The sequence below is a fragment of the Leopardus geoffroyi genome, chromosome D2 (assembly GCF_018350155.1).
Source record: "Leopardus geoffroyi isolate Oge1 chromosome D2, O.geoffroyi_Oge1_pat1.0, whole genome shotgun sequence".
In the NCBI taxonomy this organism is placed as follows: domain Eukaryota; kingdom Metazoa; phylum Chordata; class Mammalia; order Carnivora; family Felidae; genus Leopardus; species Leopardus geoffroyi.
Genome location: NC_059334.1, coordinates 30,749,032 through 30,766,193, shown reverse-complemented (window position 1 = coordinate 30,766,193; position 17,162 = coordinate 30,749,032). Strand labels below are relative to the sequence as shown.

At 46.9% G+C, this 17,162-nt stretch overlaps 1 protein-coding gene across 1 annotated transcript in view; it reads right to left on the bottom strand.

Moving 5' to 3' along the window:
* HKDC1 (hexokinase domain containing 1) overlaps window positions 1–16,691 on the bottom strand; it is a 49,181-nt gene extending 32,490 nt beyond the window's left edge. Inside the window, exons 1-4 of the mRNA XM_045437647.1 lie at window positions 16,458–16,691; window positions 11,452–11,614; window positions 4,642–4,790; window positions 4,400–4,519 (exon numbers count right to left, since the gene is read on the bottom strand). Coding sequence (XP_045293603.1) covers window positions 4,400–4,519; window positions 4,642–4,790; window positions 11,452–11,614; window positions 16,458–16,520 — 495 coding nt within the window. The 5' untranslated portion in view covers window positions 16,521–16,691. The remainder of the gene's footprint in view (window positions 1–4,399; window positions 4,520–4,641; window positions 4,791–11,451; window positions 11,615–16,457) is intronic.
* Between the last annotated feature and the right edge of the window lie 471 nt (window positions 16,692–17,162).

Sequence of the window (17,162 nt, the reverse complement as noted above, 5' to 3'; positions counted from 1 at the left end):
TGGCACATTGTGTGTGCAGAGTATGTGGTCTGCCAGGTCCATGAAACAGAACCGGCATGGTGTTACCTGGCAGGACTCCTTTGGGAACTTAATTTCAACTTAGAAAAATGGTTCTCTATTTGCATGATCAATTAGTTGCTTAAAATTGGTGTTTCCCAGAGCACCTCACTGGCTCAGCTGGTAGAGCGTGCAACTCTTGATCTCAGTCAGGGTCGTGAGTTCAAGCCCCATGTTGGGTGTAGAGATTACTTAAAAATTAAAGTAGATAGATAGATATTTTTAGTGTTTATTTATTTTTGAGAGAGAGCTTGAGCGGGAGAGGAGCAGAAAGACGGGAACAGAGGATCTCCAGCGGACTCCTCCCTGACAAGCAGTGAGCCAGATGTGGGGCTCAAACTCACAAACTGAACTGTGAGATCATGACCTGAGCCGAAGTCGGATGCTCAACTGACTGAGACACTCAGGTGCCCCCAAAATAGAACCTTTTTTACAAAATTGTTGTTTCCCAAGAGTTTTGTAAAATAGCAAATAATCAGAATGTTTTAGACTTAGAAGAGAATTTTGGAGACAAGTGATTTGCCCGCAGTCAAAAGCAGCTGAGCCAAAATTCATAAACTCCCCGACCACACCCTCCCAGTCCCTTCAGTTTATGGATAAAGAAGCTGGGATTTTTTAGAGAGGAAGGAAACTGCTCTAGAGATAGCACAGTGAGTGAAGGGTCCAACTGGAATGCGGTTGTCGGAATCCTGAGCGGCCACCAGGTCTTTTCCCCTGCACCACAGCGCCACCTAGTGGCAGCTCTCCCTAACTTCTGCCGTCACTGGTTACGGGAACAGCCTTGCTTCATGGGATAGAATAAAAGACTAGGGTGGCGTCCCCCCCAAAAAGTGTACTGGAGACATGTGGGACTTATTGAGGGCACGGCGTACGGGGGTGTGGGGAATAAATGCTTGTGATATATAGTTAAGTGGAAAAAAGGTACATTCAATTATATTTTCTAAAACTATGCATACGGCAATAACATCAGTGTTGAAAATAGACATGGCTGGAAGGGAAACCAACCATTCAAGTAGCGGGGGTATCTCTGAGAGTTGGGATTAGAGGTGACTTCTGTTTTCTTCTTTAAACTTTTCAATTCCTACCCTCATCTCTCTCTCTTCTACATTGAAAAGTATTACCATTTTATCATTAGAAACACATACACAAACAAAGAAATTTCTCTCTAGCTAAGACTTTTCTGTTCCCTCACTTAAAAACAACAAAATAAAACAACGACAGCAAAGTGACCGCCCCTCTTAATTCCCAGGCTCTTATTTTCTTTAATCATTTTTTAGTTTCACAAAGAAGCCTCCCTGGCCACCCCATTCTCAGGAAGGCTTTCCCTTCCCGCCTCCTTCTGCACTCAGTTTGTCAGCCCCCACCTTCTCCAAAAGCCCTTATTTTAGTGCGACAAAACCTATGTCTGCAGCAGAACCATGATTAAATAGCTGTGCCCACACTGAGTTATTACCAGTGCATTTCCTGTGCCTGAAGTTTTTCTACTTTTCTTTAGGCTTCACTGAAAGGCAGTTTGGGGTAGGGGGGGGCGGTTTATAAAATACAAGTATTCAACTAGACTTTGATGAGAAAAACCCGTTTTCCCTTCCTCAATATAATCAAGCACTCTTCCCAAGTTTAAATGCTACCTGAAAATCCTTACTGGGGAAATGACACAAAATGGGTCAAAATGCTTCCAGGCACCTGCTGCCATTTTAAACAAAGTTCTAGAGCTATGTCTCTGGAAAGAGTGGGTGGGGGCTTGTGAGCTTGGGCTGTGTGGCCTTGGGCAAGTCTCTTAACATCTCTGAGCTGCAGCTTTTCTCACATATGAAATGATCATATCTACTTCATATGATTGCTTGGGGAATTTAATGAGATAATACACATAAAGAGTTCAGCACAGTATAAATACACTGCCGAAATCTGAAGTACAGTGCCATTAATATTATTATTATTATTATTATTATTATTATTATTATTATTATATAAAGATGCAGGCAGGGACTTGACTTAGATAAATGCCAAAATCCCAGATAAACAAACTATACATTCACCACCAGTTATCAAGAAAATATACAAGTTTGGTTTTCAAACTCAAATGAACTCCAACAGAGCTCGAGAAGTCTCTTCCTTCTTCCTGGGGTCTCCCTTTCTGAGCTCGAATAAAAGGTGCTTAACTATTTGGTGAATCTGATCTCAAATCTGGAGGCCTAATTTCCAACGACTCCTCCTCCCCCTTCCTCTACCGACTCTGGGACCTCTACTCCTCCAGCCAACAAAGATGATGACACCTCACAGCCAGACTCCAACTGGCCTCTTCCAACATTCTCTGAAACCATCTTAATTTTTGACTTAAAAAACTTTAATGTTTATTTATTTTTGAGAGAGAGACAGAGTGCAAGTGGGAGAGGAGCAGACAGAGAGAGGGAGACACAGAATCTAAAGCAGGTTCCAGGCTCTGAGCTGTCAGCACAGAGCCCAACACCAGGCTTGAACTCATGAACCACGAGATCATGACCTAAGCCAAAGTCAAGCGCTTAACTGACTGAGCCACCCAGGCACCCCTAATTTTTCTAATTTTAATTTTTTTTAAGAGAGAGCGCACACAAGTGGGGGAGAGGGGCAAGGGAGAGAGACAAAATCCCAAACAGGCTCTATGCTCCACATGGAGCCCAATGCAGGGCTTGATCCCATGATCCTGGGATCATGACCTGAACCAAAATCAAAAGTCAGATAAATTGACTAAGCTACCCAGCACCCCTGAAGCCTTTATACCAGTTTTTTCTAATCCTTTTTTTTTTTTAAGTTTATTTATTTATTTTGAGAGAGTGCATGTGTGCATGTGTGAATGGGGAAGGGGCAGAGAGAGAGGAAGAGAGAAAATCCCAAGGATGCTCTGCACTGTCAGAGGAGAGCCCAATGTGGGGCTCAAACTCACATATGGTGAGATCATGACCTGGGCCAAAATCCAGAGTTGGATGCTTAGCTGACTGAGCCACCCAGGTGCCCCTAATCCCTGTTTTTATAAAATAATAAAAATGTGAACCTCAGCCCATCCCCTGCATCGATTGGTCATGGCAAGTTCCCATTCAGTGGAATCAAGTAAATGATTGATTGAAACTCTTAATTGTCAGATAGTTAACAATCAGCTATTAAATACAAGACACTGTGCTACAGATTGTGGGGGTGGAGAAAAAGAATAATATAAAAAGAATAATATAAAATAGCACCTGCCCTCTAGAAACATCTATTGAACCGGGGGACAAGGTACTGAAGCACCAAGAGACAAGTTGCATGGGGATAATCATTGTGGTGACCCTGCAGCTACCATTGATGCACCAGGCACAGTGTTGGGCACGTCACAGAGGTTTTGTCTAGGCTTCCCCTCAGCCTGGCAAGTAGCTATTATTATCCCCATTTTACATACGGGAAAACAAAGGGCTCAAGAAGTTAAGTAACTTAACCGGGGGACACAGCTTCTTTTGAGCCATGATTCAAAGACAAGTCTGTGGGACATGAAAACCCATTCCTTTTCCGCTATTCCACACTGAAAAGTGGCTCATGCCAGCAATAGCAAACACATCCCAAGGCCGTCCGTGATATCAAGGTGCTCCATGAATTGTCAGCTGGGTGTCCTGACCAGTACATGCAGGAGGAGATCATGGGCCACCACCCCAGACTGGTGTGGCCTGGGGAGACCTGACTCTTGACTGTGACCCCCTGGCCCCAGAAAGCTCGTTGTCCTTTTATATGGTCCCTATTTATTTTTGCAGATTTACATAGATTGGGTTTGACTTCTCCCTGTTTATCAATTGAACATCTGAGTCACACAGAGTTGAAACCCCAGCTGGGTAGTGACAACAGTCGCTCCAATGACCCCACCTACATTCTCCTCCTAAGGGCTCACTGGAGAGGTGAGACTCCGTGAGCCTTCCTGCTCTATTCCAGTCAGCTATGTCAGCCGTGCTAAGTGTGGCCCCCACCCCGGAGACTGTAAGAAATCCAAACCTAAGTCCCCACAAATTAAAACACTCTCAGGTGGGGCTCGGCAATGTGTGTCTAACAAGCCCTCTAGGGGATTCCCACGCAACCAAGTCTGAGAACTAAAGAGTAACTATTCTGTTGTCGTGTGCTGTGCCCATGTCAAGTGCAAAATCAAGGCGGCCACATTTGCAAATTCTTTGCCTCACAATTCCACCTCATTGTGCAAAACAAGGAAAAGAAAAAGAAAAAAAGACAAAAACAAGAAAACTCTTGCTGACCTCTCCTGTTCCCAGCCTGACTCCTGAACCTGCCCACATTCTCCAGCCCCGAACCCCAAATCCCACACAGCTTCTTCCCTCCCCGGCACGAACCTTACCTCTTCCAGTTTAGTCTGTCTGCAGGGAAAAGAAAAGGTTAGGCCAAGGGGCAATTTCTTATGCTTCAACCCTTTGGTCTTCATGAAATCTGCCAGACAGTCAGCTACGTATTCAAACAGCTACAGAGAAGAGAAAGCACAGAACACTGGGCTAAGGCATGGTCACTTATAAACTTGATGTCAAGGCCTCCCCCGGCCCCCCCCCCCCCCCCCCCCGCCTCACAGAGCCCTTGCCCCAATACCTCTGAGCCGTTTCCTCGGATAATTTCATTGGGTGTTGGGTAGAACTGACTCTCCATCTGGACGTTTCTTTTCCCCTCTTCAGAGACCTGCACCTTCAAGACTCGAAACTTGGACCCTCCAAGATCCAGGGAAAGAAACTCCCCTTTTTCTGTTAAAAAACAAACTTATCTTTTATTGAAGGTCTGTTATACGGCAAACTCTGCTTTAGAAGTTGGACATGTAATAAATGTCACTAAATCTCACAACCACCCCATGAACTAGGTATCATCATACCCACTTGCTGAGACTCTAGAAGTACAACCATGAGCTGAGCCCTCCCAGTAAGGGGCAGAGCTGGGGTGTGGCCCAAACCTGCCAGACTCTGCAGCCTAGGCCCCGCCCACTGGGCCACGCTGTAGGGCATAAACGTGGAGGCAAATGCAAACCCACTTGAGGCAGATGGTATTAGAAATGGGCCTTGGGGCACCTGCGTGGCTGTTGGTTGAGCATTTGGCTCTTGATCTTAGTTCACATCATGATCCCAGGGTCGTGGGATCAAGCCCTGCGTCAGGCTCTGTGCTGAGCATGGTGCCTGCTTAAGACTTTTTCTCTCTCCCCGACTTGCGGGAAGAAAGAAAAGAAGAGGAAAGGAAAAGGAAAAGGAAAAGGAAAAGGAAAAGGAAAAGGAAAAGGAAAGGAAAGAAAGGAAAGGAAAGGAAAGGAAAGGAAAGGAAAGGAAAGGAAAGGAAAGGAAAGGAAAGGAAGAAGGAAGAAAGAGAGGGAGGGAGGGAGGGAGGAAGAAAAGAAAAGATAAGAAAAGACAAGGAAAGACAAGAAAGAAAAGAAAGAAAGAAGAAATGGGCCTTGAGGATGGAGTCTATTCTAGCATGCCACAACCAGGCTGAGAGCAGATACTCCAAGAGTGGGCAAAGTGCTGGTAAGGCAGAAGGAAAAGGCAGGGAGGTATGCAGGGAAGAGAAACTGGCCCCATACAAGGCTCAATCTCATGGGCAGAGGGAAAAGACTGCAGAAGGGAAAAAAGACAGGGACCAAATGATAGCTTTTAAGGGGCCAAGGATCTTCATATTTGGGGCCAGACCCAGCCCAGTACAAGGCAAATGCTGTTAATAAAAAGGTGGGAATAATAAATAATAATAATAATAATAATTATAATAATAATAATAAATAATAATAATAATAACAAAAAGGTTGAGGCAGTTCACTTTGGTGACTTCAACTCGGGATCCAGCCAGAATTTCTGCCAGGACTCTTGCCAGTGTCTGCATCAGCCACAGATGCGGGATAGGAATGCAGGTGTACAAACTCTTGAACCAACAAGCCTTCGTATAGAATTATCTGTGCCTGACAAGTGGCTACAGGTTAGGCATGCTTCATGATATACATACACCCAAGGCACATGTAAGTGAAACTCCATGACCACAAATCTTGTCACCCAAGTGGCCTTATTTTGTACCGTGTGACCCTAGACACGGCTGCATGGATATAGGGACCAGCTGGCCATTCAGATTTACTTCTTGTGAAATGTGAAATAAAACACAGTGAGAAATTGCTAGTTGGTGGTAAAAACCAAAGTGGAAGATGCCCCAAACCAGAGGTCAGCTGAGGAGCCAAGGTGGCCCTATGTATGTAGGCCGAAACCACGGAGGGAAATTCTGACTCCTACTTCCCTTGCAGCTTAAATGTACCACGGTTCCTGCCCTCAGATTCATGAGATCCTGTGTGTCTTCCTTTTTGCTTTCTGTGTCTTTGTACAACAGACCTCCTTTCTTGACCTAGCTTGCCTGGGTTCTCCGTTCCTGGCACTCAAAGAGCTAGAGACAGGCCCTCCTGAGCAGTGCTCTGCAAACTTCAATGTGCGTGTGAATCTCCCAAGAATTTTAACATGCAGATTACATGACTCAATTTAGGTAGGGTCAGAGATTTTGTGAGTTTTAAAAAAATGTATGTATATATACGTATGTATGTACATATGGATGTAATCACTACATCCAACATGGGGCTTGAACTCGTGACCCTGAAATCAAGAGTCGCATGCTCTTTCAATGGAGCCAGCCAGGCACCCCTGAGATTTTATATTTTTCTTTTTTTTTTTTTTTTAATGTTTATTTATTTTTGAGAGAGACAGAGACAGAGAGAAAGAGTGTGAGTGGGGGAGGGTCAAAGAGAGAGGGAGACACAGAATCCAAAGCAGACTCCAGGCTCTGAGCTGTCAGCACAGAGCCCGACGCGGGGCTCGAACTCACGGACCGTGAGATCATGACCTGAGCCGAAGCCAGACGCTTAACCGACTGAGCCACCCAGGCACCCCGAGACTTTATATTTCTAAACAAGTTCCCAGGTCTCTGCTGCAGGTCTCTGGACCACAGTTAGAGGTGCACGGGCTTAGTCATTTATAGACCCAGCCAGCTGGATCTTTTGTTTTTGTGGAGATTATTTGGACAGAAAGATTCTTATCTCCCTAGATCAGCCCCCAAAGAAGCCTGTGGGAGTCATTTATTATTCATGAAGGGAATCCAGGGACCTGATACTGTGCAATTTTTATTAGCCTTCATCACGTACCAAACAAGAGATGCTTTCACAGATGTTATCTGAAGTAGGAAATAGGGAAGATCACACAATCCTTGTATGAACATTTACTGAGCACTGACTCTGTGCCAGATAACATGCCACGTGCTAGGAAGGCACAGGGAGGGCAGGAGTGAACGCCACAGAGGAGGCGGAAGCAGCCGAGTACTGAAGAATGCGAGGGAGGGAGGCAGGCAGCCGGCCAGAGGAGGTCCCAGGGAGGAAACCTGGAGCCAAGGAATGAGCTCACGTAGGGAAGGGAGGGTCTGCTTCTGCGGAAAGAGGGAGGTGTGACAGAAATGAGGCTCGCAGGTAGTCTCGGGATAAACTAGGAAAGAGTTGGAAAAACTGCCCCACCCCAAAGAGCTTGAGCTCTATCCAGAAGGTGAGGGGGAGCCACGGAAAGATTTGAAGCATGGGAGTGCCGAGCTCTGATGGAGATTTGGGGAAAATGCCTCCAGCACCAGTCAGAATAGACTGGAGGATTTTAATAACAGAGGAGCTTCCTGTGCTGCGGTTCGGGCTGGAGGTGATATGCAAAACCCAGTGTAGCGTAGCATGGATTCATCCCTTCCTCTGGACACCGGTGCTCTTCTCGGTGTGCAATCACCTGGCTCCACCAGTGACTCAAGATGCAATTTCATGGAAACCACCTGGCGTGGTCCCTTCTGTGACTTTGACCCCAGAGAAAGGACTCGTTGGAACCTGAGGGAGGGAGGACCTACCTAGAAGAAGAGGCAATAGCGGCAGTGGGGCCGTCAGGATCTCGACAGCAATTATGAAGATTATCATGACCGTCCAATCGTGGGGACGTAATGTACAACATGGTGACTATAGTTAATAATACTGTGTTGTGTATTTGAAAACTGCTAAGAGGGTAGATCTTAAAAGTCATCATCAGAAGAAAAAAAGAAATTTGTCACTACATGCGTTGCCAAATGTTAGACTCACTGTGGTGGTCATCTTGCCATATATACAAACATCAAATCGTGTTGTACACCTGAAACTAATACAATGTTGTGTCAATTATCTCTCAATAAAAATTTTAAAAAAACAAAAAGATAACGATCTCCCAAGAGAGGTTGCCTTGACAATCCGCCTCTGTAGGCGGATTCTGTGACCTTTCCGAGGCTCCAGGGTTTCCTTCTCCTAAGCCCCTCCCAGCGTTTATGCCCCTGTTCCTTCCTGTTCCCACAGATGCACGATGACTGAATGTGTAGATTCCTGGAGATGCAGAATCTCCAGGGGGAGAGACCTGAGAAACCACACCACATTTAGGAACTGCTTCAGGGGAGTCTTTTTGGTTTTTGTTTTGAGAGAGAGAGAGAGCACACAAGTGAAAGAGGGGCAGAGAGAGAGAGAGAGAGAAAGTGGGGCTCGCCCAGGGCTCATGCTCACCCCGAGTGGGACTCGAGCTCACGAATTGTGAGATCATGACCTGAGCTGAAGTCAAATGCTTAATGACTGAGCCACCCAAGCGCCCCGCAACTGAGTCTTATACTCAGGTAAGCAAGGGACTCCTGTTCTAGGGCAGCCCCCTGGGCATATCAGCTGACTACGTCAGGCCCCCTGGGCTCCCCTTCAAGTCTCCCCCCTCAGTAGCAGCATCTGGAGTCGGGCCTACAGCATCACAATCACCGTCACAATCATGTGATGGGCACTTCCCGTCCCCCTTCCCTCGTGACTGGTAGAGGATAAGGCACAAATGCTAACGCTTTTAAGGCACTTTGTAAGAACAGTCAGTTGCAGCTCCCTCACTGAAAGGCTGGGAGGGAGCTAAGCTCTAACAAGTTACCCCCTCTCAGGTAGGTTTGGATAAAAGGAAGGGAATTACAGACAGTAGGTGAACTCAGGATTTCTCTGGCGCCTGCACACATTTTTGAAATGGAGGTCCCAGTGGATTAGTAGCATTTTATTTGTTTGCTTTTGTTAGTAACCATGAAATTACACCACCAGCTCACAGGAGCCACACAAGACTTGGGGCAATATTTGGGAGATTTTAAAGCACTCCCTCCACATGACTTCATCAGATCCTAACAACCCTGATCTTTTACTGCTGCAGACAGGAGTGCAGTGGTCCTGGGACTTACCAAGGCCACTTGGCCCCAGGGACTCTGGGTCCCAAGGCCTCACTGCAACAGGATCACCGGTGAGAATTATTATATGATGAGAGGCTCTGAGGAGAGGTACCTCCGGGCCTGAGGGTTTCTAAGACTTGTCAGTTTCACTTCCAAACCTTCCTGAAATAGCCAGGGCCAGGAAGACGCATCTATCCCCACAGCCTCCAGACCATCAAAGTCACTTTCCCTCGCTTCTGGGGACACACCTCAGCAGGAAGAACCAAAGCACAGGAAGCTGGGAGGACTTCACCCTGGTGCCTCCCGCCATAGACACACCCATGACTCAGATGCTTACTCTGAATGGCCCTGGATGACCCTTCGAGGACCACAGTCCCCTAGGCACTTTCATAGAACAGCATCTGGAACTCAGCAGATTTTTTTAAACAGGACTGTCTCTCTCCAAAGCTTATGTCCCTCCAGGGTGAGTAATTGTCCACCATGTCACCCACCCACCACTGAGGGAATAGGACTTTCACATCACAGTTCCCGGAGAACTCTCGAATGGCAGAAACAACCTCGACCCAGTCATTGGCCCACAGGGGCCCAGAACCCGGCTAATCCAATCAAAGCCCCTGGGAGTTTCCTAAACTTCAGTCCCTGCTCCTTCAAGTGCCCCAAAGCCCTCACTGGAGCTTGGTGGGAGCACTGGGACACTGCCATTGGGGGAGCTCATTGGTCCTCAGTGTTCTCATCTGACCTGGGCAAAACAGTTACAACTCAGGGTTCTTAAGGGACAGTAACGCCCCTGACCACAGACGGTGCCTGGTAGACACCAGTTCCTGTCCCTCCTGTGGCTTTGCCCAGAGGCTGAGAATGGAGGAGGTGGATGGAAACTTGTGGATTCCCTCTAGAGACCTCTAGGCTATGGTCAGCAAAGCAATAGTTCCCCAAGGATGTCCACATCCTGGGATGCCTGGGTGGCTTTTGATTTCGGCTCAGGTCATGATCCCAGGGTTGTGGTATGAAGCCCTGCCTCAGGCTCATGCTCATGCTCATTCTCTCTCTCTCTCAAAATTTAAAAAAAAAAAAAAAAGATGTCCACATCCTTATCCCCAGATCTGTATATATGTTAGTTACATGGCAAGGGAAAATTAAGGTTACAGATGGGATTAAAACTGTTCATGGGTTGGCCTTGATTTTGGAAGATTATCCTGGATTATCTGAGTGTGCCTAATGTGTAATCACAAGGTCTTTAAATGTGGAAGAGAGAAGCAGAAGGATCAGAGTCAGAGAGAGATTTAAAGATGCTCCGCAGCTGGTTTGGAGATAAAAAGGGGCATGAGCCATGGAATGCAGGCGGAAAATGCAAGGAAAGAGATTCTACCCCAGAGCTTCCAGAAGGAACGTGGCCCTGCTGACAGCCTGATTATAGCCCAGTGGGACCCAGTTCAGACTTCTGACCTTCAGAGCTGTAAGAGAATAAATTTTGGGTGGGTTTTAAGCTGCTACGTTTGTGGTAACTTATTATAGCAGAAAACAGAAAACAAATACAGAGGCCAACTCTCTCATTTTACAGATAAAGAAACTAAGGCTAAACGTTTGGCCAAAGGTCACCAAGAAATGCACATAGAACCCAGGTTTCTTGAACTGTCATTTATTCTTCCTCCCACTACATCACCTTATCTTCCATTACTTACCACCTTGGGCCTAGAATCTAGATACCTAGGCATGAAACACCACTTATTATCCATTCAACAAATATTTCAGGGCCTAGTGTGCATCAGGCACTTCGCTAGGTGCTCAGAACACTGTGGTGAAGAAGAAACAGACCCTGCCCTCAGGGAGCGCTGGCCCAGTAGGGAGACCCAGCATGGGAATGCTTCCTAGATGGAGGCAGTGACCGCTACCCTGAGACTGAAGAGCCAAGTTGATGTTCACGAGAGGAAGAATGTTGGATGCCCCAGCAAGTGAATAAACAAAATGTGTGGGGCCAAGGTGAGCGGAGAAAAAGCCGGGTACATTTGAACTTTGGTTCAAAACTTTTGGTACTGACTAGACTGAAGCATAGAGAGTTGGAGAGGAATGTGCACAGAGAGCTGGAGAGATAAGCCAGGGGACAGGTACCCATCAGCCAGGGAGAAAGCAGGGAGGTCAGGGTCCCTGGCAGCCCCTAGCCCCACTCACCTGAGCCATCTGGAATGGCCTTAACAAAGGTGGGCAGCATCTTCACGGAGGCTGTGGGGTTGGTGTCCTTCCCCAGGCCCTTCTGCATTTCAGCCTGGAACCGAGCCATGATGTCCAAAAGGGTCTCATCGGAGAGCCGCATGTGATACAGGAATCTGTCCACCTGGAACAGACACCAGGGTGACCAGGGTTGCCTGTTAGGGGAGCTTGTCCTCCACTCCCATCACGAAGCTGCATTTCTGACTCTGGGGACATCGACAGTCATGATGTCGATTCCCAAAAGTTCCTTGCCTGACCCCTCACATCTTGGAGACAAAGTGGGGAATTGGAAGAACAGAATGGATTGGAAGGCTGGGAGGTAGGAATTTATTCCTCCGAAGGGCGAGCTCTGAGGAAGAAAGGATTCTTCCATTTTTCTGATGGGACAATAGAGGGGCAAAAGGTACAAAGGATTCAGGGTTTCTAATTCCTAGCCCAGGGCCTGCACCATTGTCTCATTGCCTCTCCACTACAAAAGACCAGCTATAGTTTTAAAGGTAAATTCCTAAGCACGGAAGTTTTCACTTCCAATGATGACAATATATATCCAAACTTATTTCCTTTTGTTTATGGGCTGCTAGGAAGCTCAGCTAAATTTAGTTTTTAATTGCAATCTAAATTCTAGTCCCTTAAATTGTCATTCTGCTTTTAACTGAGGTTGTTCTAATTAAGATGAAGTTTAATTTCTTTTTAAATTTTTTTTATTACGTTTCTTTATTTTTGAGAGGCAGAGAGAGACAGGGCATGAGCAGGGGAGGGGCAGAGAGAGAGGGAGACACAGAATTGGAAGCAGGCTCCAGGCTCCGAGCCGTCAGCCCAGAGCCCAATGCGGGGCTCCAACCCATGAACCGTGAGATCATGACCTGAGCCGAAGTCGGACACTCAACCGACTGAGCCACCCGGGCGCCCCAAGATGAAGTTTAATTTTTAAAGCCAGCCCCAGTTGCTCCTGAAAATGAGTGGGAAACACTCATTTTCAAATGAGTGGGCAAAGGACCACTTCCCTAATGGAGGGACATTATAAAACTCATTCTGGCTGCGCTCAGTACAACAGTTTCCTCTTCATGGTAACGCTCATCATTTGGTAGTGACAGCCAAATGATGGATTCCCAGGGCTTACTGGAACAGATGACTGAGGGGGTCACGAGTAGGGACAGTGGCACAGATGCCCTGTATTTGCCCCTCCTGCTTTATGTACACATACTGAGCAGCCTCTCCACCCACCCAAGTCACAAGCAGACTTGATCCCAGCACATTCCTAGAGGAATCACTCTCCCACACTTTTCTCAAAGGCTAAGAACATTCGTTGCAGTCTACAAAGTGCTTTCATGTAGGCAACCTCGTTCAATCTCCCTGACATGGCTTTGAGGCAGCCAGGTGAGGCCAGAATTCTTGCTTCTGGTTGAGAAATGAGGACTCCAAGCCTCAGAGTCATGAAGCAACACTGGGAGAGCTGTAAGTGAATGGCAGCCGTGGGACTAGAATCCAGTCTGGTTTTGCCTGGTTTTGCTTCACAGCTCTGTGCAGGACAAAGGAGCCCAACAGAGACATTACACCGAAAGTGCAGGGGCCACATGACCTTTATCACAGGACAGGTGCCTAGTCATCAGCCAGGCCTACTGGGCGGCGTCCCAGCTTAGGCTGGGGACAATATGGAGACCCAAGCCAGTGAAATGGCGCATGGCTCCAGGGACTTGGGGGCCAGGGAGAGGCCAGAAAACCATCAGAGAGCCATTAGCAAAAAGGACAATTGGGCTTTCAGTGTATTTGAGGAGATAGGATGGAACCAGGTCATGCTTCATTAAGGGCTTCCTGTTCACCCTGAGTCTGTTTATGACTAATTGGTTGGCACAGCCACACACACGGAGAAAACCGACAGAAGGGACGTGACCCAAGTAATTGGGGCTTGGGGAAGGGTGAGATGTACTACACGGGAACTAAACTTGCTCCCTTTCCACCCCAAGGACCCTGAAATGCGCCCTTGGACCTACAGCTCATTTTGCTCAGCGCCCAACAGAACTTCTCCCGCGTCCCCATAGTGTCATCCCTCACGTACAAGACATGGGTTTGAGGCCCCATCGGGGTCATTTGCCAGCTGCAGTTTAAGAGTCCTTCAGACCTTTGGGTTTCCACTCCTGCTGTTTCACTAAGTTCAAGTCGTGACAGAAAGAATGTCGGCTTAGCAACAATTTCTTGTTTATTCTTTGTACCTCCCACAGGACCTAGTGCAGTAGCTAGACGGGAAAAATGAAACATATGTTGGGGAGGGAAAGCTGTATTTTAAATCCAAACAGGTGATTTAGGGCCTGTGTAACCAGGCACATCCTTTGCAGGCACTAAGGGAGGGTGTTTGAGTTGCAGAAAACCAAGCACACATTTGGAAAGACTCTGAGACCGTGAAACAGGATATCTTCTAAACAAAAGAGCCAACACACGGTACATTTAACATAGAAGAGCCAATTCAAAAACGTAAGCTCAGACTTGCCGAATGACAGAATGTGGGAGCCGGAAGTGACTTTAGAGATCACTTAGTCCAAAGGTCCCATATGAATCAAGAGTCATAAAAAGGTTCACCTCTTTGACCCGGTGGATTTCAGTTCTGGGAATCTAACCTTATGATGATCACAAAGATGGATAACAGTAAACACATTCCAGTGTTTTTCATAACAATATCTTAACTGTTAAAAAATGTTTTCAAAAGTAGCCAAATGTCAGGGGCACCTGGGTGGCTCAGTTGGTTAAGCATCCAACTTCCGTTCAGGTCATGATCTTATGGTTCGTGAGTCTGAGTCCCACATCAGGCTCTGTGCTGACAGCTCAGAGCCTGGAGCCTGCTTCGGATTCTGTGTCTCCCTCTCTCTCTGCCCCTCACCCGTTCATGCTCTGTCTCTCTCTGTCCCAAAAATAAATAAACGTTGAAAAAAAAAAATTAAAAAAAAAAAAAAAAAAAAAAAAGAAATACAACTGTAAAAACATACCATAACGGCTTCCACCGGGCAAATCTGACAGTGTTTGTGAGAGGGGTGGGAATAAAGGTAACGTTTCCCCTTTTCGTAATGTTGACTTACTGAACCGTAAAAAGTACATACTGAAAACCTAACCAGCCCTTCTCTTATGAGTGAACAATCTGCAGGTCAGTGACCAGAGGCAGCCCAATGTTATCAGTAGGTCAAATAATGTCAATATATTGAATTGGAAAAGAAGCTATCACAGTGGTGTTTCCTTCCTTCCTTCTTTCCTTCCTTCCTTCCTTCCTTCCTTCCTTCCTTCCTTCCCTCCTTCCTTCCTTCCCTCCCTCCCTCTCTCCCTTCTGGTTTTATTTTGTTTGGTCTTTGTTTTAACATTGGTATAGGGAGATTGAAAAAAATTGTTCCAGGGTCTAAACGGTAACCCTCCCAGGCAAGTATGGCCCAGGATCTTGACACTCTGGAGGCAGGAAGCACGGAAACTAAGGAGGGGATAGACTACCTGACCCTGGAAAGAAAGAAAGGGCCTGTGCCTTTTGACCAGGTGTGTTTACACCACGTGGAGGAGGGCACGAGCCCGTGTTCTCAGAACCTGTGACTCATCCAGCAACCAATAAACCAGATGCCCGTACTATCCCAGTCACCTGTTACTTCTGGTGGTCACAAGGTGCTCCTGACTATCCCTCCTCAGCTCACTCTTCAGCTTTCTTGAAGGGGAGAGAGGAGGGAGGTGGGAAGGGTCAACCTCAGGCCTTGACAAAGGCTCACCCTCCTCGCAGAGGACCCGAACAAATCCGTGGAGACTGCAACCTGGGGCTGGCGGACAAGCAGGTCCCACCTGATTCTAGGATGTAACAAAAGGAACCAAGGAAATGAAACTAATTCGCAGAACCAAATGGAAAGGTTCCAAAGACTTCTCTCTTGGGTTTTGTAGAGATACATGCAGGTTTCTTCTTTACTAAGCAGGTAATAATGGAAAGTGAATCTTTAAGTTGTACCCTTTAGGACTTTTCTACCTCCTCAAGAAGCCAGTAGAGGACTCCCTGAAACTAATCAATAAGTGAAAATTAAGACAGCTTAAATCAGATTGATTCACAATACTTTAAGATTTGCTATAACTTCTAACCCAGTTCTCTAATGAACAGAATTTAGTGGAGGTTTGTCCCACCAAGCACATGAGGGCTGTAAGGGACCATGCTTCCTCTCTGTGTTTGAAAAGCCTGGAGGCATCACGGCACAATGGAAAGAATGCTAAGGGAGTCAGAGACTTGGGTTTAATCCTCACTCCACCTTAAATACTCGGGTGGCTTTGGCTAAATCCGCCTCCTGAGAGGATTTCTGTTGTCTGTAAATTGAGGGACACTAGTGCCCAGGGCGCTGCCTCGGCAGCTGGAGTGGCTGGTGTGGCAGGCTGGGCTCCTTCCAGGCTGCCAGCAGAGAATGGTGAGCCTTGGCAACTTTTAGGCAGCCTACCTTGGAATCAATTTTGTGGAGAGGTTTCGTGGGCAAAGTGGCGGAATAATGCACAGCCTACCATTGGCCAACAGCCATGGCAATAATAAATATTTCAACTATTGTACATCAAAACCCACATCCCTCTTGGTTGGTTCCCATGCTTCTATTCTTTCAAGCACATGAAGAATCATGTGAATTACTTGAAAGGTTCTCAAAATGTCTCTCCCCTCCTTTGTAGCCTTTCCCCTCAAACATCCCCGACATCAAACACGATTGTCTTTCACCTTCCTAAAGACTTTCGCCTCATCCACACCCAGTGATATCTGCCAGGAAGTGCAGAGTGAAATGCAAGACCGAGGACAATGTCTAATGCCCAGCCTGTGGGAGATTTGCTCCGCTCCCCACTCCGTGAGCTCTTTGCAGGTCCTGTGCTCCCTGGGTCTTCTCTAATAAGCTTGCTTAAGTCCCTTTGGATGCAGCCACGGTATCAATTAGTTCTTTCAGTCAAGAATGAGCCAGGTATCTCTGAGCTTTGCGAGTCCTTACCTTCTTGATCTGATCCTCCTTCAGCTTGGTGAAGTAAAATGCCATCAAGTGTACGGCAAACATTTTTTCCAAGTTTGGTTTCTCCTGAGATGGGCAGAGATTTCTGTGCAGTGTTTACTCCCGTGTCTCTGGAGTGCTGCCCACTCCTGGTCAGGCTGGAGGCCTCCAGGAACTAGGTGCTACAGATTAAATACCTCCAGGCTGCTTAGTTCAATGATTAAACTTCGCCCCCTCGCTCCGGTCCCTCCCTCCAGCATACACTTGATTGTCTAATAGGAGGCTTCGGACGGCAGCTGAGGATTGGTGGAGGGGAGGCAGGTGATGGGTTGCTTGATTCTTTGAGAATTGGGTGCCACAAAATCCCATTGCTAAGCAACACTCTCAAGCCAGCGTTCCACCAAGCCCACTCAGCCGAGGAAAATCCGAGAAGTTGGGCGTTAAACAAAGCCAACTTTGAACCAGCTGAACTGCTCGGCAAATGTTTGGTCTCAGCCTTTTCTCTTTTGTCCTTTTCTTCTCAATCCAGGGATGTAACTCCTGACTCCCTGCCCCTACGTAGCACTGTCTTAATTAAGACTAAAACACTGCCCTGGTCAGGGAGATTTCAAGAATGTTGAGGCAAATCCCTCCATTTGTGACAGATCAGATCTCTTGGCCCGTGGTAATGGAAGAGAACCAATAAAAGTTTATCTAGTCACAGTGATA